General features: G+C 43.6%; 1 protein-coding gene across 16 annotated transcripts in view; it reads right to left on the reverse strand.

Annotated features, from left to right (window-relative positions):
• Positions 1 to 25,124, reverse strand: part of Kcnma1 (potassium calcium-activated channel subfamily M alpha 1) — a 738,489-nt gene that overhangs the window by 48,351 nt on the left and 665,014 nt on the right. For all 16 annotated transcript variants that reach the window (XM_026789548.1, XM_026789554.1, XM_005367704.3 and 13 more), the window contains one exon: positions 24,883 to 25,075. In XM_026789548.1, coding sequence (XP_026645349.1) covers positions 24,883 to 25,075 — 193 coding nt within the window. The remainder of the gene's footprint in view (positions 1 to 24,882; positions 25,076 to 25,124) is intronic.

A 25,124-nucleotide genomic window follows, 5' to 3' on the forward strand; every position in this document is an offset into this window, starting at 1 on the left:
CAGGAAACCTTGGAGCAATGGCATTCACTCTTTGTTTTAACAAGTCAGTTTACATAGAGTCAATTCCACAAAATTACCTGTAACAGACCACACAGAAATTCTATAGAAGACAGGCACTGAGCAGGAAAATAGCCTGCACCACCACCTCTAACAAACAAATCTGGGCATCCCCAAAGCTGGTTATCACCAAAGGGATTCAATGTGGAGAATGGGTGGAATCCAGGGTTCAGGGATGTTTAGTAACTTTATCTAATGGTTTGGAATGTCAGGTACTTCCCCTTGGATGTTGGCCCTTCCTTGGGTCAGGTCACCTCCTCTGCAGTACTGCTTTGCCAGGTTCTGCCTACCCCTTCTTGTGATTTTGATATGCATTATTACGATTGTCCTTGCCTATTGAAATTTCCAACTATGTCTGTAAAAACCAGAAATCTCGCAGAGATAGATCACCCCTTCTCCTTCTCCTTGCTACTCTACTTCTCCCCCTTACTCTCCTTCTTCTTTCTTCTTTCTTCTTCCCCTTCTCCTCCTCCTCCTCCATGTCCTTGCACTTCACTTTCTCCCATCACACGAAAAATAAAGAACATGCGGAGGTAAAGTGCTTGAGTTAATTTTTTTTCCAAGTCAGGGTTTCTCTGTGTTGCTTTGGAGCCTGTCCTGGAACTAGCTCTTGTAGATCAGGCTGGTCTCAAACTCACAGAGATCCACCTGCCTCTGCCTCCTGAGTGCTGGGATTAAAGGCGTGCGCCACCACTGCCCAGCTTGAGTTAAATTTTTTACCATTAGATCCTTGTGTTGGGCCCAGAGCAGCTTGTCCAGGGCAACCTGGTACACACCTGCCAAGATGGGTTCTATAGATCAGAAGGAAGGTGGGCCTGAGTCTCAGTTTGCCCTAGGGCAATGCTAGCGCCTAGACTCCCTCCTGTTCCCATTTTACCCTGGGACCTGTTCCTTGCCTTTGCAGGAGGCAGCATTAACAGCTGGATACAAACTTGTTCTATGTTTACCCTCGGAATGACTAATTCAGTTTCTTTATTAGCTTTAATTCAAAATCATTGCAGAGTGTGGAGTTCTAGTCTTGTGAAAGCTGCTAACTTATTATAGACTGTGAGGAAATACAAGTTAGTCAGTCATCTTTAAAGTACTGATATAATTAGTTACAGGGATAAGACTTATTTAGTTCCCTGTATATGTTTTCAAAGTCAAACTTAAATAATGAGAAATTTGTCTAATTAGACATATCAAGGCAGCCCTCATACTTCAGAGATCTGCAGAGTATGGCATTTAAAATAATGATTAAAAAGCTTATTGTATTAGACAGAGACTCTGAGATCCTAGCAGTAACCCAATGTCTCCAAAGAAGATTATGAGACACCATGATGTCTCCACCGGGATTATGACGACACCTGCTGCCAGGACCTGGTCCAGACTGTGGACAAACAGCAGGACCTTAAAGAATTGATTGCACCACTTTTGCCCAGATAAAATAAGGTCAGTCTTTTCCAAGTCCCTGTTCCACAGAAAAATAAAAGTTCACCATATGGCCCTGGCTGAGACAGTAAGACTGCTGTTCTAGATACTTCTGCCTCCAATGCTATGGAGACCTGGGTATGACTAACTGTATATGAACTCTGGTCCCTGTCATTTTTAATAGATTTGGAAACTATTTGATATGTACTCAGATATACTTTATTTATCCTTCTGAGATCTCTGATAGTATTAATGGCTAGGGCAGTTATAATGTCAGTTTAATAGCAAAAGGTATCCAGATTCTTCCACAAAGCTGAAGCCAGCTTGTTAGCTCATTAAAACATGTATTAAGGTCTGAGGATATAAAAGTTCATAAGCTTTGAGGGTCTAAAAAAATGACTTAAGTTATACAAAACAAAGTTTAGCCTGAAGCAGTACCTGGTTGCAGGAAGAACCACTAGGGATTACCCGACCACCACCCAAGAACAGACCATGCAAAGAAAATGCCTAACGTTCCAACCACTGTAGATAGGACCACTTGCCAGAACACACTCTCCAAGACACCCCTAGACAAATGTCAGCCAATCATGGGTCCTGAACCTCAGAAACCCCTCACCTGCACCTTTACTACTATAAAAAAAAAAAAAACTATTCTACCTGAGCTTGGGGCTCTCCATTTATTCCAATACAAGTTTTCAAACTTGCATAAAATTAAATGCTCTTTGCTTTTACATACTGGACTTACTCTCCTTGTTGGCTTTTGGGGGACTTTGCAGATTTGGGCATAACACTTGTAGCCATAGGCATCCAATTCTGAGCCCTGAGGGGTACTGAGGATGGTACTCAAGGCCTTGAATATTCATGCAATAACAATTAATTTTTAAAGACAAGTAGATGAAGGGTGTGTGTGTGAGTGTGTATGTGTGTATATACATACACATACATGGGAGAACTTGAGGGTAGAAAGGTAAGGGAGAAATGTAATTCAATTATAATTTCAAAAAGGTATAAAATTTCCCTTGAATTAAAAAAAGTGGAAAAAGAACAGTGTACGCATGCAAAAAAGTTAATTGCTTCTGATTGGCATTGTAAATATGAATGCTGGTTTTCCAGATTGTAAGAGACTAGGCACAAGCAACGAGGGGCTATCTATGACTCAGCCAAAGTAGTGAACTAGAAAAGAGCTCCAGGGAGCAATGCAGGCTGAGGGTGCTAGAAAGGAGTGAGGACCAGATGGCACAAACGTATGGGCTTCAAAGCAAAGGGAAGGAAGGATGCAGTAGAGATAAACTGATTATGGTAACCACAGCATGTCAGACAAAGAAGCATCAGGACCACCCTAAATAAAGACCGTTTTGTGAAAGAAGAAACTGGAGCCTAACCATGACACATACATGGTTAGGCAGTGTGCCCCAAGGGTGGGACATCTGGTTAGCAGATCTCAGATCTGAACCATGTGAGTTCCCAGGCTCCTCTAAACTCACTTGCTTCTCACTGTGCCCCAGACTGTGCCCAAGGTGTTTTCATGACTCACCTCATTTATTGTTCATCACAACTGGATGAGTAGAGAGGCCAGTTAATATTACCATTACTAGAAAATGGAAATAGTACTAGGAAGACTGGAGTATTTGCTGAAGGGTACCCCCAGTGGAAAGTAACAGATCTGGGAGCCATAGCCAGATCAGAGTTTGACTTAAGAGTCCAAACATAACATAAAACCAGTGGTGTATTTCATGCTGTAGCTGTGTGGCTGTGTGATATTTCTCTCTCTCTCTCTCTCTCTCTCTCTCTCTCTCTCTCTCTCTCTCTCTCTCTCTCTCTCTCTCTCTCTCTCTCTCTCTCTCTTCCTCCCTCCATCCTTCCCTCCCTCCCTCCCTCTCTCTTTATTCATCCTTCCCTCTCTCCCACCCCCCTCTCCTCAACCCTGGCAAGCAAGTTTGAGACTCAAGTCAGTCTAACTTTTATTGTTTTCACGTTTAAACAATAGCATATAACAACTGGGACCCATTGCAGTCATGCTTAACCTGCTTTGGTACGGCAGCATGCACAGCTCAGTGTGTATAATAAATGCTTTATTACAGTACTTTTCCATGGGGGAAACACAAAGTACTTCCTAAATCTTCCCTAGTTAAATCCCCAAGCCTTTCCAGGGAGAGAGGGAGATGGAAATTCTTATCAATCACCTCCCCTAGAATAGATAGAGAAACGAAGGTAAGTGCTTCCCCCACCCCCACAGATTTAACAGAAAGGAATTGGCTCAAAGGGTGAGCCAAATTATCTTTTATTGTGTGCATATAAATGATGGTTAGAAATCCATATGCTATGTTAAACTAGGGAAATAAATTAGACCCAGTCATCGAGGTTCGCTGAGACAGGTATTCAATATGAAGTTGTAAAAGGAAAGATCACTGTTAAAAATGATCTATAAAGACATGTTAAAAATCAAGAGAAACATCTCATGTTACATCATCTAGGAGATGAATTAGATTTCCTGTTAATGCCAGCAAGGAAAAAAAATCCCCAAACCAAATGTCAGACGAAGTGAGGATCAATAAAAATATTTTGATAAGTAAATGCAACAGTGCTATTTAACACATGATTGGCAACTGCTGAAACATCAATTATCCAAATTTTCCATTGCTGCTTATGGGAAAATTATGCAGATTAGAACTTGATTAGGCTTATATCATGAGACTCAATTTAGACTTTTAATCTATTAAGCTCCAATAAATGAGGCATCTGAATAGCTCCCCTGAGCAACTACAGTAATAGCCACAGCAGTCATTTCTGCAGTGTGTATGCCAACAAATTTATCAGCAGCCCAAGTAAAGAAAATTCCATGTTGGAGAGGAGCAATTGCTTTTGAACTTGGAGCAGTAGAAATAACCTAAGCCTATAGGGTTGATTTGGGAAAGACATTTTGGGGAAGAGCTACAAGAACACTCCTGTCAAAATGAAGAACTTTAGGTTAACCTTGCAATAGATGTATATATTTTCCATGGGTTTTTCAGTGGCTTCCGAAGCTGGAGTCTGGTGTCAAGGATTTATGCGATTAAAAAGTAAATAAATAAAAAGAGATTACTTCCTGAGATGAGAAGTTCATCTGACATTGCCCAAAGGTGACTCCAACTAACCACTTTCTGGTTTGCAGCTCCTAGTGGCCATAGCCTCCAAAAGGGAGCTTTCATAAGTTAAAATGAAGAGCAATTGAGGAAGACACTCAGTATCAACCTCTGCCTGCCACATTATGGTCACATACATAGGAACACATACACACACACACACACACACAGCCAGGGGGCCAGAGGACTGCAAACTGGGGCTGCAACATTCACTAGTCTGCTTTGGGATGAATTAGACAGGGAACATTAATCAAGAGGTGAATAATAAAAAATTAAGTAGAGAGCTCTGACATCTGACTAGTTAAGCTTTTTCAGTTTGATTTCTAATATACCCAAATGCTCCAACTAGTGCAATCACTGGGGAAAAATCCCCATGGAATAGTTTATATGTCACTGATTTCTCTCTCTCTTTCTCTCTCTCTCTCTCTTTAAATGTATTATTAATTACATATATGTGTTTGTCTATGTGAGTATAGGCCACCTGTGTGCAGGTACCTGCAGAAATCAAAGACAGCATCAGATCTCCTGGCACTGGAGTTACAGGTTGTGAGATGCCTAACATGAGTGCTAGGAACAGGCTCAGGTCCTCTGAAAAAAGAGAAAGCACTCTGAACCACTGAGGCATCTTTCTAGCCCACGATACAGGCTATGTCAAAGCAATGACTTATTAGATGGGTTTCCCATATGCTTGTGAGTAGCAACCAGTGACAGACACACCCTTGGCTAGTGCCAGGGGGGGGGGCAATTCTTTCTACTTGCAGTAAGTCATGCTGACTGCCTGTTTCACACTGTGATTTTTGTAGACTGTATTTCATTGGCACTTTGGGGGAGCTGATGCCACATGCTGCCAAAAATGCCTGATTCTCTTTTCACTTTGCATCTGGGGTCTGATTTAAAGCACAACCAATAAAACCAGCCTATCAAATGAACTTTCTCTAAGGCTGTTTGCCTGGTACTCTTTGTAATGTAGATTCAGCATTCTTCTGAGAAATCTCACACACAGAAAACAAATGTGTTGTCAAGAGTCACCCCTTAAGAAGTCTCTCTCATTAAAGAATGTTTGGACTAATACCTGTCTCTGAAAGGGCCGGGAGAAATAATGAAGAGGGGCCAAATGGAAGAAAGTCAGGGAGAGGGAGGGAAGGAGGGAGGACAAATCAGTCACTATTGAAATACAACTGAAACCACAGATTTGGAAAGACGCCAGATATCTACCTGGTCATATGCCTTTGTTTATGCAAGCACAGTGTCATAGGATTGTTTACAGCTCACTGTTGATGCTTTCACTTCCTCTCCATTTGTTTGGCAACTCTAAAACAATATAGACTTCGTCAATATGACTCAGAGGACTTAAATTTTTTAATTTATTTTTTAAAACAATCTTTTTTGATTTTATATACCAATCCTAGTTCCCTCTACTTCCCCTTCTCCCTCTTCCCCCACCTTCCACTCACCACCCCCATCTACTTCTCAGAGAGGGAAAGGCTTCCCATGTCGAGTAAATAAAGTCTGGGACATCACTTTGAGGCAGGACCAAGGCCCTCCTCCCATATCTATGCTGAGCAAGATATCCCACCAAAGAGAATAGGCTCCAAAAAGACAGTTCAAGCACTTGGAACAAATCCTGGCCACACTGCCAGTGGTCCCAAAGACTGCCCCAGTCACACAACTGCCACCCACATTCAGAGGACCTAGTTTGAGTCTATGCAGGTTCCCCCGCTGTCAGTCCTAAGTCAGTGAGCTCCTACTAACTCAGGTCAGCTGCTTTTGTGGGTATCTCCATCATGGTCTCGAGCCCTTTGCTTATATTATCACTCCTTCCTCTCTTCAACTGGAGTCAAAGAGGAAGAGCAAAGAAAGAGATATCTTGATTGAAGGAACCATTATGGGGCTAGTAAGAAACCTGGCACTAGGGAAATTCTCAGGAGTCCACAAGGATGACCCCAGTTAAGACCTTAAGCAATAGTGGAGAGGGTACCTGAACTGGCCTTCCCCGGTAATCAGATTGATGATTACCTTAATTGTCATCATAGAACCTTTATCCAGCAACTGATGGAAGCAGATACAGAGATCCACAGCTAGCACAGAGACTTAAATTTTTACCTGCCCTTTGTTTGAAACAATCTTGCTTTGAAAAATATGTGTGCAGCCATCACTTATATTAATTACTTGGTATAGTGTTTTTTTTTCTTTACTGAACAGGAAACAACACGCATGTCAAGTCTTAGGAAAATCAATTGTGTTAAGGGTTCATCCAAAAGACATGTTGCATAAAAACACTCAAGGGCATTAAAAACTAATGTATAATCCATTTTTATAAAATAAACACGAATTTTTATCTATGGAAACAACAATATATCAATTTTTTTATGTTTGAGGACTGACATGATAGCTCCTTAGCCAACCCTAGAGGAATGGCTCAGTCAGTAAAATGCTTGACTTAGAAACACAAAGACAGGACTCCAGTCCCCCAGAAGCCATGTTAAACACTTGGGCATGGTGACACACATTTGTAAAATCAAGTGCTGGAGACAAAGATCTCCAGGACTTACTAACTAGCTAGCCTGGCCTTGGAGCGTTCCCAGCTGGCAAGAAATTCCATCCCAAAAAAGACGAGAACACTGGACAGTGCCTGAAGAAGCGTGACTTGCTGTCTGGCTTCCGTGTGCATACACAAGCCCATACATTCGCACATACACACAAACAGATGCACACAGATGATGTGGGAGTGTCATATATCAATCTGTTGATTTCATTGGTTGAGTAATAAACAAACTGCTTGGGCTCATAGCTTAGAACATAGGTGGGTGGAGTAAACAGCAGAATGCTGGGAGGAAGAGGAAGTGAGGTAAGACGCCTCAGACAGAGATGCCATGCTCCCGTCTCCTGGGTGGACACAGGTATAGCTCTGCTCTCTGAGGCACAAGTGACGAGGCTCCAACCCAGGATGGATGTAGGCTAGAAACTTCCCGGTAAGCGCACCTTGGGGTGCGACACACATGATTGGAAATGGGTTAGTCCAGGTGCGAGAGTTAGCCGAGAAAAGGGCTAGAGCTAAAGAGCCAAGCAGTATTTAAATGAATACAGTTTGTGTGTTGTTATTTCGGGGCATAAGCTCGCCAGGCGGCTGGGGTGCCTGGGACGCAGCCCCACCGCTTATATTACTACACACAGAAACCTTTTAAACATATTATGTCTTCCTAAATCTTACTTATATGAGCTCTTAAATGTTCTAAAATGAGTACCCTTCTTTTAGAAATAAGAGACAATTTAAAAATTAACCAAAGGCAAAAAGAACCCTGCAATCTCAAAGCTTTGTGTGTGTGTGTGTGGGGGGGTCTTTATGGGCTGAGAAGCTTTGCTGACATGGCAATTGTTGATCCATAGGATTCAAAAGAGCATTTTAAGAGACTCGAGTTCTAATAAGGAACTGTCTGGACAAAGACTACAGCGGGAAAAGAAGCTTGAGATGAACTAAGAGCCAGCAAGGTTATTTCTATATTCCAGTATTTTGTGAGAGGTGCCAAATCTCAGAGTAGAGGCCATGGAGTGCTATGTCAAGTCCTCCTTGATGATAGGGAACCCATGAAAACCCACCGTATCCCAATGAGCACCAATAAAGGGCACCTCAGTCGGAGCGCCTTTCCAGCACAAGTGATGAGTGGTACGTGCTGACTCTTGACCTTGCTCCCACCCAGCTTACCAACTTCAGGCATGCTGTGCCCTCCCTTCCTTTTTCCAGCCAGCTTTTAGTCACTTCCTCTGGGAAGCCTTAGAGACATTCTGCCCATGCACTGAGTTGCTTTACACAGCTGTCTTCTGAATTTCACCATGCCCTTTCCATGACTGTTTTAAAATGCATAAATTACAGCTGATCATACAGTACTTACTACATGCTAAGGCTCCTACATACATAAGCATCTTCCATCTGCTCCCTTGATTGTCATCCACCCAGTGGAGCCCTCGTTCAATAGGGCAGAGACAGAATTTGACTTTTCTGCCTTACTAGTTATTCTGTGTTTTTGCTCTGGGAAGCTCCTCCTCTTTACAGGAACAGGACAAAGGACATCTGGCTACTAACGTAAAGTCTCATCTTTCATGATGGACTGAATCTCCAGTAAACTGGAGGCTTACTGTGGTAGGGCACATGCAGACATATACATTTGCAAGAGGCTGCTAGGACACGGGTGCTAATAAAACATGTAGAAATCCTCCTGCCTGCTGCCAAGATTATATAGCATTTTGTTTCCATTACATCAATTTTTTTCTCCACCTTTTGTGAACATTAATCAAAGAAATACAAAGAGCTCATTAAAGTGATAGATTGACTGGAAATGTAACCACCTTTTCATTATAAACAGTCCCTTGGCGTTTGCAGGGCTGTAGGCTTTGTTCCCAGCATTTGTCATGTAGTTCAAATGTCCAAATGCCAAAGAGGCCCCAGTTGTTTTGTTGAGTGTGAACCAATAGCCATCGTAGCAAAACCACACAAGGAAACTGAACCAAGCAACAGTATTTTAAACACAAAGACAGTGAAGTAGCTGTAAAGGACGGTTTACCAGATGGCCAATGGATTGGCTACTTAATTCAGAAAAGCAGATTCCCATCAATGACAACCTTCAGTCAGTTGTCCCTGAAAGGTCCTAGAGCAGTGTTTCTCAACCTGTAGACCATGACCCCTTGGTCAAATGGCCCTTTCAAAAAGGTTCACCTAAGATCATCCTTAATATAAGATATTTACATTATTCATAACAGTAACAAAAACACAGTTATGAAGTAGCAACAAAAATAATTTTATGGTTGGGGTTACCATGACATGAGGAACTGTATTAAAGGGTCACAGCATCAGGAAGGTTGAGAACTGTACCGTCCGCACTACTACGTGTACTATAGTACTAAGCCTGTATACGGAGCCTGCACAATAGGACCATTCCCGAGCCGGGCAAGGGCCTGGAGATTTAAACACAGAAAGACACACAGACAGAGACAAGGCTCATTCTTGAAACACGAATGCCCCCTTTATTGTGTACCAGAGCCGCTTATATATGGATCCTTAACTGATAGCTGTACCCCAGCCAAATCCACCAGAAACTACTCCCCTGCCATCAGGAACTCCTGATGGTCTTGTGCTCAGAGCAGCTGCAAACACAGGAAAAACAAGTTGTTTTGCTCAGAGTAGCTGCAAGCATAACAGGTTGTGTAGGCTAAGAAGGACACCGAAGTGCCATGCATTTAAACAATTTTTTAACTAAAAGCATTTACAATTTTTTTTCTTTTAAGGGCTAAAGGATATTGTGTATATATGGTTAGGCTGGAGGATCAATGTATAACTGCTGTTTTGGAGCTGGAAGGAACAGAGGTGTGCCTGTGTGCACACATTAAAGTTTGCCACAAGAGGCTATGAATGGTGCTAGTTAAGTTCTGAGAGTCCCTCCAATCTCCTGCCCCATGGATGCCACGAGTACTAACTACGCTTTGACCACAGCCCACAATCAGAAATGAGACACAACAGACAGATTCTTGAGCCTTGCCCTCTTCAGTTTCTAATTTATGGTCTAGGGCAATTTGCTTAATTTTTGTGTCTCAATTTCTTCATCTATAAATGGAGTAGTAATATGCTACGAAGATTATAAATGGGTAACATAAGTAAACTTTTAACACACTATTAAGTACTTCTAAATACTAACTTCTCATATGTATATGTAAGTGTGTGTGCACGTACATCAAGTGTATATGTAGGCTGTGGGCCAGTTCCAGGGTCCTTCTTCAAGATGCCATCTAACCTTGTTTTATTTGACGCAGGGTCTCTAATTGACCTAGAATTCATTAATTAATCTAGGCTAGGGATCCATTGCTTCTACTACCAGAGTGTTAGGATTACAGACACTCACCACCATGACTGGCTTCTTTACATAGACTCTGGGTTTTGAACTTAGATCTTCAGGCTTGCATGACAAGCACTTTACTGATTAATCTATTTTTCCAGCCACTTCCATTACTTATTATTATTAAATACTTATTATTCATCAGCGATTGGTTATTAAGCTGATATAAAAAACCAAAGGCACAGAGTTTAGTCCAAGAACAACCTCTCAGAGAATGCATACGAGTATTCAAGACACAGGTTATTCTTGATTTTCTCATATTTAAAATAAGGCAGAAGCAATGCTCCAATCTCTCTCAGAATGAGCGCCACATTGTGTGTAACATTGGAATATTTTTAAGTCTTGGTTTTGTCATTCAATAGACAGCGATGGCCACAGAGATCTCACTGGAGTTAGCCTTTTGCTTGTTTGTTTAAGATCGTATATAGGAGTATATTAACAAAAATACTGATTCATACATCCCAGAGACAGACATTGTACCATGACAACCAAGCTGCTGGCAAATTGCATCCCTAGGCACAGAACCATATTATCTCTCAGGTGTAGCCCTCAGCCATGGCCCCCTTTCCCTCCAGGAGTCCTACATTCATTTCACTAACAAAGCATATTCATTTGCTACCAAGTGGTTATACTTGTGGCGACTGTAAGGGCCTTGGTTCCTTCATCTATGGGAATGACCCTAAGGCCCTGCTAGGCTCTCAGGTGTAGGTCTCTTTCAAGAGTTCAAAAGTTAGAAGTATGCACCCACAGACCTGTGTATGTAACCTAGCATGGAAGCTGACTGTCCTGGGATACTCTCACAGACTCTCATGGGGTTTTCTTCCATTCATTTTTACCACTCTGCTTAGTGCCCAGACCTATGAAAAAAATGTACTTTCTTAGAAGTTTCTCTAATGGCCAAAAAGGCCATAAATAACCATTTATTAAACAAACAGTACGGGCTAAAGAAAGAGAAACTGCTACAATTAGGCCCCCGAGGCCCTGAGCACAGCAGCACAGGCTGTAGGGCTCCCCTAATCCTTTGCCATACATCACCAGTCCCTGAATTTCCTGAAGTTATCTTCATAATCAAGATGCTATTCTAGCCATTGAGGGCTTTCAAACTATTTTTAATTTTAATTTAAAGAGCAATTAAAGAAAGACAATGGATACGAGGGATAATAAAGTAAGTGATTAGCAGCACGCAAACTACAAAGGCTTAATGATTATATGGTGTTAGTCTCCAAAGGGCTTGTTGAAAGAAAGCCCTTTCTACATGTGGCCGTTCAGCTAATGTGTCTCAACCCACAATTACAACATTGCTGACACCATTAACCAGCGAAACAACATCACTTGGTGAAATCCTTGTTGTCTCATTAAAATGGAAAGGGTCAGGTAATTTACCAGCCTTGTATGTCTAGTTTTGTTGTTGGTAATTAGCAAACATTACCCAGCACAGACTCCCGCTGGGAGCTGGAGAAACTTTGTAAAATATTAACGAGGAAAGTCTTTATATTTTGCTGGAAAATTGAAAAGAGGTGCAGTTGTATTCTGTGTGCCACTCCCTTGCATGAAGGAAAAGAAGAGAAAGCAAAACAACAACAACAACAAAACAAACAAACAATCCAAAAACCAAAAGAAGCACTACCACCAGGAACTCTTTAAGTTAGAGAGAACTATTCAGAGTGCATTGGGAAGCCTTGGTCCAAGTCAAGACCAGTGTTACTAGTGTCCTGGTGACCAGTGTTTCCTTCCTGTTTACAAAGGGAGTTGGGGAAGGGGAGGAGAGGATAATTTCAAACTTCATCTTAATTCTTCCCTCCTCCGATCTTTTGAATGAATCTACTAGTAACAAAGGAAAAGATCATAAGAAAAAAAGTTTTCTCATTCTTTTCCAAGGATGGACGTATATACCTGTAAATCCTAGTGCTGGGATGTGGAAGCAGGACCGAGGTAGCTCAGCCTGGACTACAGCAGGAGCTATCTCAATTTTTCCTCCCTCTCTCTCTCTCTCCCTCCCTCCTCCCCTCCCTCCCTCCCTCCCTCCCTCCCTCCCTCCCTCCCTCTCTCCTTCCATTTATTTGCTTTTTGAGATGCTGTATAAGCTGAAAGTGTTTGCTCAAAGAACACTAGATGAATATTTTTAAGCATAGAGGTTGAGGGAATATTTCCCCAGGGCCCGACTTCCTGTTTGTCAGCTTCCTTAGGGGAAGCCTCATCAAAGCAGGACTAAGGCCCCACCCCAAATGCTGGCCAATGCTGGGTGTATTGTCAGGGAGCAGAATGGGATCTTATTTTTTAAATGGAATTTTTAGAACATAAAACACATTCCAATAAATGTGAAATGAAAATTATGAATTCATTAAATGACTTTGGTATCTTGTGCTATATATAATATTTATACTCCGACTACTGTAAAATATGTTTTAATATCTTTAGGCAACTATAAGGACTTAAATATTTATAAAACAGCTAAAGATAAAGTATGGCCCTCTTATTCCTACATACAGATGATGTAAGGCTTGCAATCAAAGACAATAACCCTCTCTGCCCATTTGTCATCTTAAAGGAGCCGATCAGCCCGCCATCCCTCGTGTACCATCTACATAAGAGTTGTTACCAACATAGACGACTCTAGAGGAGTTTGTGCCTTAAAAACCACCTAGAGTGCTATACTTCACAAAAAACCAGGGCTTTCTGAAAATGGAGACAAAACAATAAATTCGCAGGCAAAACAGCTCCGAGAGGGGCCTCAAAATCCTGCTGTATTAATCTCTGGGACATGTGAGGATGGGAGGCATTTTGATTTAATATTTCATAACACAGACACAATTGCTTCCTTGTGTGGCATATAATTAATGCTCCTTTCAAAGAGTTGTTTTTCCCCTTTAATTCCTCAGTATCCTAAATGCAAATAAATAGATAAGAAATACTCTTGTGATAGTAATGTCTTGCTTCAGCAGTATAGAACAGCCTTTCCGTAATCACAATAAAAAGAAAGCCATCGTGAATTTATAATCACCCAGGGGCCTATTAAAAGTAGATTTAAGTGTGAAACCTCAGCCATGATGCTCTCATCATTTTCCCTTCTTGTTTGCCTTCAGTCATGTGGTTTGACTAATTTTCAGAATTCTTCCCTTTCCCTATACCAATTAGGTATTCAAAGAACTACTTGTGCCCATCTGCATGGGTCTCCCAAGTGGCCACTCGCCCGGTTGCTTTCTTCTGCTCTCTTTGATCAGGATGTGCAGGGTGGACCAGGAACCACGCAGAAGTTTGTGAATCAAAATTTAGGTCTCATTATACCTGCACTTTAATGAGGTTTGTTACATGCCAACCAAACTTCCCAGCCATCTCCCACACAAGGCTGCCTGTTCTATGGAGAGTAAGCTTCCACTCTGATATGCGGTTTAGAAATCGGAATCCCGGGAAAGGCAGGGACTGGACTAATGTTTCTCAACCTGGGCTTCATGCAGGAGTCACTGAAGGAGTCACCCTCTGGTATCTGGTTAAATTCTTCTGGGATGTGGCCTGAGCATCACAGGTTTTCTTAAACATCCTCGAAGTGATTGCACTGTGCAGCTAAGATTGAATGCCAGTCGGTTCATTCGAAAACACATCCACCCACACGTGATTGACTAACCTGTCAACAAGGCACCAAGGCATTATGGAGACAGGACAGTCTCTTCAGTAAGTACATAATGAAAACTGGATTTCCAATGGCAAGAGAATGAAATTGGATCACTTTCCTATACCACATACAAAAATTAAGCCAAAATTGTACAAAGACTTGAGTATAAGACATAAAGTGTGAACTCTTAGAGGAAAAGATAGGGAAGCAACTTTTTGATGTGGACTACAGTAATTTGTTGGTTTTTGACTAAAACATCAAAGCCTTAGTAACAAAAGCAAAAATAAGCAAGTGGAATTGGTTGAAGCTAAAAAGTTTCCACACACTAAGGGAACCCATCAAACAAATGAAAATGTACTGCGCAAAATAAGGGAAAATCCTTGATAACCAGATATCTGGTACACAGTCAACACCCCAAACAAAAAAGGGGCCAGCAGAATTATAAAAAACTAACCTGAATCAACTCAACAGAGAAAGATGAGATATCTTGACAAAAAAGAACCCTTTCTTCTGACTTAATGGTACTGTGAGGAAAACAGAAATGCCCAGACATTGATTTCACTCTGACAGCAACTTGATCCAAAGGCAGCCAGGATGCCCCATGAGAAAATGAGAGATTGAAGGGTTTGTCTAGGCCTAGTAAGTGGTAGAGATAGATTTGCACCCAAGTCATCCATCCAAAACTAACTAGCACATGCTATGATTAAACTAGACTGTAGCCCAAAGCAACCTCTGCCATCACATGTCATATCATATGACACCATACCATCTGCATGGCTTGAAAATACCTGCTAGAAAATCTTTACTAACAAGATGCTCAATGACAAATATGCTTGTCTAGAATTGGGAAATTTTTTTTTCTCTAGAACTTTCCATAAAATACAACTGAAGCATTTAAGGTTCATCAATATCTTTAAGTGCTTTAAAAATCTCCAAACTAAACTCATCTGTAAATTAGATTTCTTCTTTCCAGGCACACTTAAGAGAAAAGAAACAAGGGCTTGAGAACTTGATATGAGCTTTTGTTGGTAAAAGGACAGGTAGAGGCAAAAATGCATTGGGTGGTTGGCATGCTTGCTCGCTAGCTTGAGAAACACATGCTAATTTCAGCACGTGGATTAAATCACGTCTCGGGGAGTTACAAGTGACTCACATAAGGAAATTTACAGGGTGCCCTGGAATGTCCCAAATCCTATATCATTAACTATGTGCAGTCAAAGCATGCCGTACAGCTTATTGTGCATGTCTCTGTCACTTCTGTCTGTAGAGATCCCATTAGATTCAGCATGCATGGACAGAGAATTAACCTTAAGTGCAAGGGATAACAGTATGCAGAAAAGGAACTGTTGGTTGATTCACAATCTTCCCTTATCCAGAATTTCACTGATGGGGAGAAGAGAGGGAAGGAGAAAGAGAGAAAGAGATGGAGGGAGGGAGGGAGAGAGGGAGGGAGGAAGAGAAGAAAAGAAGGTTGAGACAGAGTACATAGGGTAACAGGCTCCTCTGGCTTCTCTGACTATATAACTTTGCATGAATTCCATACGTCCATTTATCTGGACCATTTCTGGAGCTGAATATAGAGGCTTTGGGGGAATAAAAGCTTGTGTTCATTTTCACCTGATGCTTTCTACTGAACCTTCTACCTGGGAAACAGAATTAGTAGATAAGCCTGGAATATTTTGAAGATTTCTCTACAAAAGTAAGTAAAAACTTCAAATGCTCCATACTTTTCTTGACATCTCCATAGTCAATCCATATTAAGTATAGGTGGGCACACATGTGTGTGCTCATTGTATTCCCAACACAATGAGTAGTAGTGTGTGTGTGTGTGTGTGTGTGTGTGTGTGTGTGTGTGTGTGTGTGTGTGCAGGTGTGTATGTGTCTGTGTGTGGAAGCCAGAGACCAAGCTCTGGTGTCTTGCTTCAAGTACCAACTACCTTGTTTTCTGAGCAGGGCCTATTGATAGTTTTGAGGCTTGCTGACTAGGCTAGGTGGGTTAGCCTGCCAGTGAGCCTCAGGATACACCTTTCTCTTTGTCTCAGCACTGAAATTACAAATGCATTCCACTACACCTGTCTATTTCACATAGGTCAAAGATGGAGAGCAATGTAGGAAGATATCTGATGTTGACTTCTGATCTCCTTGCACATGCCTCTACATGTATTCATGCCTGCATGTGCGCTCTCTCTCTCTCTCTCTCTCTCTCTCTCTCTCTCTCTCTCTCTCTCTCTCTCTCTCTCTCTCTCTCTCGACGGCATCCAGAAAGGTTCAAAGGTGGTTCACACTTCTCAGTCTTTTGTTGCAATGGCTCTTGTCAATCCTTGTTTCTCTCACAGGTTCACATCACCAGAAGATGATGCTCTTAAGAGGCCATTTCATGTGACAAAATATGCTGTGTAGGAAAAATTCTCCTAAGTTAAAGCCATTTACCGAATAACTGCAGCCACTGCTTCCCCAAACATACTGGCACTAGTGGGCTGAGATTCATCTCGTGAAGTCTGCAGAAGAAATGTTAACAGGGCAGGCTCCTCTCTGTACTCGAGACCCTCTCAGAGCCCTAAGCCAGACTTCTTTATTGTTTAGTAAGCTTTTTTAATGAAATGTACTACTCTTATTATAGAGGATTCCAAATAGGATCTAAATCACAAACCAATAAAAGAAAATTATTGGGCTGGGTATCTAAAGTTACTACCTAGAGGCTACTCCAGTGTGGTACGTATAAATCTCTAAACAGTTAAGTAGAATTGTCTTTCTGGTTTTTGGGATGGAAGCCAACAGCCATTTCAGTTACAACGGAAGGAAAATATTTTAGTGCTGAGCTTTGTTCGTTCAGTAGGCATAAAGAGAAATGGCGCTCCCCCACTGCCATTTCAGAATTGAGAGAGAATATTGTGGTAATGAAATGCTATATGGGAGCCACTGAAAAAAATGCTTCTCTGGTTTCAGAGAGAGAGGCTGGGTGGGAGGAAACGTGCATAGGTGTGTCCGCAATCTGCGAGAAGCAGAGGACGAGCAGAAAGTGGGAAGGGCAGGGGTTGACGAGTAGTGACATGGGAGTGGGGGACGGGGTGATCTGTGACTCTGATGGGAACTCCAGATGCGCAGATGCTCGCCCTGCACTGGCCACACTGCAGCTCTAGACACAAAGACAGCACAATTCAGGAAGGATGTGAACACTTCCACTAAGAGACCCCATGACCCCTGTCCTGCCAAACACCACAGCTCTCCCTCCGGAGCAAAGCTACAGAACATATAAAATGCAGACCCCTGTGTAATAAAAACCAAGGAAATTCCAGAGACCTCCGTTATAAAGGACCACTGGGCTCATCTCGTTTAACCGGCCTCTCATCCCAGAGATCATGGTGGCCAGTAACTTTCCTTTAGCACACAGCCATAAGATGCTCACGATCCCTGCAGATCCTGTTTTGTTTCCTGGGAATGACTTCCTTATGGTAGGTGAGAAAGCTAGTTCTTTTTTTCATCATTAGCTGATGGTCCTGGTCTTTGTGCAATGGGACACAAGACACAATGGACCTTTTAACCTGTTCATCTCAACCATTTGGCAAGTGGCTTGTTGTCACAGTTTTTTCATCCTGGCCGCCCCCTCTGCACCACTATTTTGTTTGTTCTTTTCCCCCTTTCAACTCTTCATGGCTTTTGAAATACCCTTCTGTTGAAATAATCACTGCTCCCAATGAATTAGACCTTCACCAGCAAGAATGACCCAATCTCTCCTTAGTGCTAGCTTGCGAATGAAGAGTCAGATGCTCATAGTGGATTCCATCCTGTGAGTTCTGTCCCTGAGTTCCAGGTTGGCAAAGTCCTCAAGAAGCCTGCACTTGCCATCCAGTGAGGTGAAGATCCCAAAACACAGCATCCATCCAAAGGGGAATACAGAAGTCACCATGGCTTCCGATAACAGAAGGCTGGACAAACCGGGATGTGTACATTCATGTGTTTATATGTGTGTGCAAACATGTGGGTGTGTGCGAGCGTGTGTGTGTGTGTGTGTGTGTGTGTGTGCGTGTGTGACTGAAGTAGGCATATCAAGGTCATTTCCATCTATATTGTCAGTTTCATGCAAGACTATCTGGGCAGTTTTTCTAAGTGCTCTCTTTCCTCATAAACATTTGTATAGGAAAAGGTCAGACCAGGAATGAGTTTCATGCCAACCATCTCACCAACAAAGACTACCACACAGTCTGCTGCACAGCAAGTGCTTGTGGAATTGGACAGACTCTTATAAGACACGAAGCACAAATCACACAAGTGAAGAACCTACAGTAGGAAGGGAACAAGGAAGGCCCCTTAAAACTAGCATCCGAACATAGCCCAGGCATTGAACCAGAAAGGGGAAGCTTCCTACAGAGCTCAGCTTCCTCCAAGCACAGAACCCTGCTGGCTTTGGGGTATGCATACTGCAAAGCTGGATCCCATTTGTGTCGCTTCCCAAGACTGTGTCCTATGTAACTAATACCTGTACTTATCACTTAGAGAGGGTGACAGAAGCAAGGTTGGCAAACAAGAGGCAGTTGGCAGGAAACAGAGTCTGATGATCCCACGTCATTCCCCTGTAGCTTTTTTCCTCCAGTTGAGTTTTTTTCTCAAGTCCTGAGAAGGTTAATATGATCAAAAATATGCCAGGAAAAGAGAGACCATCAAACTGCTACACATGTGTAATTCAGGCTAGCTTGCCCATCCATGATCTTCCAGTTGCTTCTCCCAGGTTTGCCTCGCACCTTGCCACTTAAGGGCTGGGACCACAGGCAAGTCCAACTGCATCCAGCTATGGAAGTCAAATCAAACTCAGGTCATAGGCTTTTTACCAGAGGAAGTGTCTCTCTGGCCTGGGGGATGCTATTTCAACTCTGATGGGTCTACTTGGGTATTATCCCACTAGAAATGGAAGAACATCTGCATCCTGTCAAAGAATGGAATCCTTTATTTCATCTGAACCTCCATTCTGAACTTCTGTCCAAGGCCAAAAAACCTGCTCTTCACAGATGCTGAGGTAACAATGCAGGCTGTGCAGCCAGCTGTATGGTTCCTCTTGGTCCTCACTGGTTCAAAGTGATCAGGACTAATTCTTTCCCTTCTTCCCCTGCCTGTGTCTCCTCCTTGGTCCTCTCTTATTTATTTATTTATTTATTTATTTATTTATTTATTATGTATACAATATTCTGTCTGTGTGTATGCCTGCAGGCCAGAAGAGGGCACCAGACCCCATTATAGATGGTTGTGAGGCACCATGTGGTTGCTGGAAATTGAACTCAGGACCTTTGGAAGAGCAGGCAATGCTCTTAACCTCTGAGCCATCTCTCCATGCCCCTGGTCCTCTCTTCTTCTTTAGTTGCAGGGCCATTATCTAGAAGGCAACCTTGAAACCCATTCCCAGATCCTTACCCATCCTCCCCTTTTCATCCACTGTCCTCTGCAACTCTTTTCTACGCTTCCAATCCACCTCCATGCCTGCCTTGCTTCGCTCTGCCACCCCAAAGCTGCACACTGAGCCCCCATCCCATTACACAGGAAGCCAGGGTCAATCTGTATCTTTTTCAAAGATAGACTTATAACTGCCCAGTTATGCCAAATCTTTGACTTCTCCCAATCCAAATCTTTATCAAGACATGAAACCACCTTTCTCAGGCTAAGCAGTCCAGTTACATAGCCACTAGCCACCCAGAACCATTTCCTATAGTTTATAGGTGAAGTGAATCACCCTCCCCCTGCCCGCTAAGCTCAGGTGTTTACTCACGTGTCCCCTAGAAGTGGCAAAGTTTGAAAAGGCTGTGGAATCATTAGTAGATAAAGCCTTGCTAGGGGAAAATCGCTGGGGGTGGGCCTTGGAGTTTTATAGTTCATGACACTTCCTGTTCACTGGACTGCAGGTGCAATATGAATGACTGGCCTATTCCTGCCGCCAGGCCTTCCTGACCGTAATGGTATATCTCCCACTAACTATACGCCAGAACAACCCCTTCCTTCTTTCAGTTGCTTCTTGCTGGACATCTCGTTGTAACAGTAAGAGTAGTGGATACGACTGCAGTTTCCCTTTGATAAAATGAAGTGTGAGGGCAGGTCCAGCCCCTCCATCATGTTCTCACCAGGTCCTTCACAAGAGCTGCCTAGCCGCATGCAGGCAGCACCGGCCCACCGGTCACCTCTTCTGGGAAGACTCCTGAAGACATGGGAATCGAGGAAAAGAAGCACCCCTTCCTTGCTAACCTGGTCCTCCTGGCTTTGTATTGTCATCACCTTCCACCCACTGAGCCCCTCCTTGCTAGCAGGAGGCCAAGTCCAAGCCATTTTAACCTTACAGAATGGCTGGTACATGGGGGTGAGGGATCCACATACTTATTCCTTTCTTTTCCTTAAAAGAAGCCTTGATCCAAGGCAAAAATAAGGTGCAAGATGCTTATTTCACATTATTATATTTAAAAAAAGAGCAACTCCAGAGCAGTCTCTTTTTAGGTCCTGATCCCAGAGGCCCCCTGAGAACGAACTTTGCTCTTTCCATGATCAGACTCCCTTCTTGTCTTTTAGAACCAGAGCGAAACGGGCTAGCAAGAGGCACTATTGTACCAGCTGATTTAAATTGAAGTGTTTTCCCCAGATAAATGCGTGCTAAATAATACACCAGCTCTCCAAGCCAAGGGAAGTGACAGGCACTCTGTAAATAAAGGCACTTAGTTGCTGGTAAAGAGCTGTAAAGTGGTTCTGAGCTGATGTTTGCTGACCAGCAAGAAGCAGCTTCACCTGCTTTATGTAATTGTCACTGCAGTTTTGCCTGCTGTATATTAAAACTGCATCTCATAGACCCAAATGTCACATTGGATATACCATCCCACATGGAATGTGCCACCTTCTGCTGTAATTGTTTTTGACAGCCAGCCATCACATCTCCTCTCTTTCCAGAAAGTGTCTGGTGCAGAATCCCTACACTGGGTCGGTTCTGACACCATGTGGGCTAGAAAAAGCGACGCTGAAGGGGAAGGGGAAGAGAAGCAAAGAACAACACGCCACGGCAAGTGCACAGACACAAATCCTCACCACAGAGGCTGGGCTCCCTCAGTGCTAAGATGCCCTTTTCTTGTTCAGCTGCAGCACTTCAGAACAACTGCCCACACGAGCACTCTGCCACAAGGGCACAGCATTCTCCTCTGTCCACACGTCCAAACCCAGCTGGGTTCTGGAGAAATAGAAACATGGCTCATGCATGGCTCAAGGCGGCTGTGGGGTTTTGTCCAGGACCACAGGACACATCATGATGAAATGGGCCTGGCAGGTCCTAGAAACCTCTTTGATTTCCACTCGGGGGACGTGAGATATATTTCCCAAAATGCAAAGAGCAACACTATGCCTTTGTTGCCCGTAATTGCAGCTTCCCTTGGAGTGTGGACCTGTCAGATACCTGGGTGGAGAAGCAAGTATGAGGCCACCGGGAATACGAGCTAGTCAAAGAGGTCTCAGAGACGGGAAACAGCAGGGACATTCAGCACCCCTATCTAGTGCATGACTAAAAGGGACTCAAACAATTGGGTACAGGGTGAGCTCCAGAGGTGAGCAGTGGGGAAGAGACACTTCTTGCTGTTGGAACTACCACTGGACCACTGCTATTGGAATATCACAGTGATACCAGAGGATGATGCAGAGGCTAATAACGGAGTAGGAGATGACAAAGTGAGAAAGAAAAATGGAGTATTTTGGCTACCAAGTGATGTGGGATTCCCCTCTGTATGCTGTGAATATGATTGGTTAATTAATAAAGAAACTGCTTTGGACCCATAGCAGGGCAGAACCTAGGTAGGCAGGGAAAACTAAACTGAATGCTGGGAGAAAGGAGGCAGAGTCAGAGAGAAACCACGTAGCCTACCAGAGACAAACACTGGGAACTTTACCCAGTAAGCCACAGCCACATGGTGATACACAGATTAATGGAGACGGGTTAAATTAATATGTAAGAGTTAGCCAGTAAGAAGCTAGAACTGATGGGCCAAGCAGTCATTTAATATAGTTTCTGTGTGATTATTTCGGTTCTGGGCAGCGGGAACCAAGAAGCAGCTCTCTCCTTCTACAACCAAAAGTTTCCATATTGTGTCCTTAGGAGTAGAGCTGACTGCTGGTATCCAGGAGACACCTGCTGAATTATACTGCTGACCCGAGGTTAAGAGAAGTATTGCCTGCCAGGCATGCGTCTCACGCTCTGCCTTCCTCTGCTCTTGGTGTCCTTCTCATTCATTTGGGCCATGAGATGAATACTGCATGCTACCTGGTGGATACTGACAACAGAGAGCTCCTTCTGGCTATTCAGGATGCACAGACATCGGATCAGGACTTCCGATTCGTATGGTGCCCTCTTCCTTAATCTCCCCAAGGAGTGGGAATGTTGGGTATTTCTAAGGTCTTTTTTTACACCAATCCCTTTCGAGAGCACTGTCTTCATGACGTAGTTACCTCCTCAAATTCTCACCTTTCCAGGCTTCCCTATCTCAGGTTAGCATTTGAATACACAAAACAGTTGAGAGTCCAGCATTCAGACTGCCTCAGCGTGTGCACTTCCACACACAAAAGAAAGACATCCCTTCCTTCTTCTGACAGAAAAAGGAACGTCTCTTCTCCCTCCATGTCTCTTGCTGGAACTTATTCCCTTTGCTTAGTCCTGATTTCCTTAATATCAAGGCCGTTGAGCACAGGGGGAAGGGAGGATTTTGTGAGTTGGGACATTGTACAGAATTCGAGGTAGGATGAAGTTTAAAGGGAGCTGGATGGAACATCTTTATAACTACACACGGGTGCGTTGTCATACATCTGCAGGAGGAAAGAAGGGCTTCCCTGCCTTCTTCTGTTCTCACCGTCTCTACCCAAAGGGAGAACTGCTCCTTTCAAATCTTTTCAGCTCCCTCGCTACTCCCTCCCAGGACAGGAGGCATGTCTGAACTAGCTGATCAGCATGTTCAGTGCCCTGGGTTTGTTAGTGTGAAGATGTCAATAGCTTTAGAGCAGCTTGTACCAGTCACCCGGGGAGCTCATTAGAATGTAGATCTGACAGGTAGTTTAAGATGGGCCACGAGAAGATGCCTCTCCAACAAGCTGCCCTAGGTGATGCTCACACCAGGGTGAAGGTGAGGAAGACAAATTAAAGAGCAGGGGCTTAAAGGCAGGTACCACATACCAGCTTGCTGAATTCACCCCCAGGAAGGTGAGTTTACTGTCTTTCCACATCCTTTCTCCCCAGTGTTCCCCAGGCAAACTGGGCAGGAAAGAAGTTCTATGTCCTGTGTGTGCAGCCTGACAGAACTTAGAGTCTGTCTCAGGGCCTTGGCATGTTGCTCTCTTGCATGGCTGTGCCAAGGTCTACATTTGAGAGTATCAGGCAGGATGGTAGAATGAAGAGGTCAAAATTAAGCCACAGGCAAGGTTGTGTCAGAAAAATGGAAGCAGGAAGTAACTCAGCTAGAACAAGAGACTGAGCCAACCTTTGAAGAGTTGCAGAAACCCAAGTCAAGGAGGCCCTGATTCCCCATTCCACAAAAAGAGCAAAGTGAGAGGCATTACACTCCCCAGGGGAATGCCTGCACCTCTTCTTCCAGAGCACAGCAGCAAGGCCACTGACTCTCTGGACACTCTTGCAAGATTAGCTTTGAACATCACTGCTGCTCATGGCCCCAATGTAAAGTAGCATTAAGGCCTTTCCTTCCTTTTCACTTCCCCAGTCCCTCCTCAGCACCCTTCTTCAATGGCCAGCTTGCAGTGCAAGGAAGAGAACCTGCAAGTGGAGAGGTTTGCACGTACTGTGTGTCTTGGTTTTATGGCCAATCTGGGCAGAAGCTAGAAGAGGCTGGTAATGCTGGGCTGCTCAAAGATAGCAGAACACCAAGGTCTTAACTCCACAATGCAGCCAAGCTTCCAGAAAGGCCTGCATGTGGAGGCCACCTACCGATAAGGAGCTTCCTGCCCTAGCAGCTGCAGTCCTCACAGGCTTTGCTTCTTGGAATGCCAGGAGTAGGGCTCCCGTTCAGCAGTCAACCATACCCATCCAGCAGGCCCTGCATGTCCTACACAGAGCTGTCACACAGAGGAAAATACTTCATCTCCTATCCTTCCTGATCCCGAGTCCCAGGGCCACTTATTATGGGGTCACATCTGCGCTGATTCCCTGAGACTACAAGAAGGGTTGTTTACTTGAAACGACCTGTCCAAAATCCCAGAGTAAATGACAGGGAAGACTGGGGCCAAAGGAAGAGGCAGCTGTGTGCCATTTAGGGCTTCTGTGCCTCCTACAGTAAAATGCACAGGCCAACAGGCGTCATTCCTTGCTACATGACTTCAAGTATCCTCCTCATCCCTACTCTTTAGAGATCTCCAACCTTAGGAGTCTTGGATGTGACCCTAACCACAGCAAAGCTTAACACTCCCATTTCAGCTCCATGAAAAAGTACTCACAGGGAAGGGACCAAGAAATATAAAGCTAGCATCTTTAATTGCTCTGGCACTTAGGCAGTGACCCTGGTCATAAAGCCCCTTCTTTGCAGAGGCCAAGAGGGTGACTATTTAAAAACTCCTTTATTGCATGAAAAGGTAAGAAACTGGAGGGAGAGAGACATACAACAGGGTTCAGGTCTACATCTCCAGATGGCAGGAAGAACAGATGCTCCTCTCTAAGCCATTTTGGCAACCACAGGTTTCACTGCCAGACAGGCTGATGTGAGCCTCTTTGAATTACTGAGTGAAGGATATCCCTCTTGCCAGCCCCTGTCCCCTATAGGCACAGCAGAGAAGTATTACAGGCTGTCCTTACCTTGGGAATTAGCCTGCAAGACCCCAATGCTGTCATCAAACTGCATAGATTTGATGTTGAGTGACGCCAAGATGCATTCCTTGTCCTGAAGCGAAGTATCATCAATATTATTCTGATTGGCTGACAGGATAACGCACATGTCACAGAGGTTGATGTTGACAGCCCTTAAATCAGCCCGACTTAATGGCGTACCCTTTGGCATGGGGGTGGGAGAGAGAGAGAGAGAGAGAGAGAGAGAGAGA

This window comes from Microtus ochrogaster, unplaced genomic scaffold, assembly GCF_000317375.1.
Source record: "Microtus ochrogaster isolate Prairie Vole_2 unplaced genomic scaffold, MicOch1.0 UNK21, whole genome shotgun sequence".
In the NCBI taxonomy this organism is placed as follows: domain Eukaryota; kingdom Metazoa; phylum Chordata; class Mammalia; order Rodentia; family Cricetidae; genus Microtus; species Microtus ochrogaster.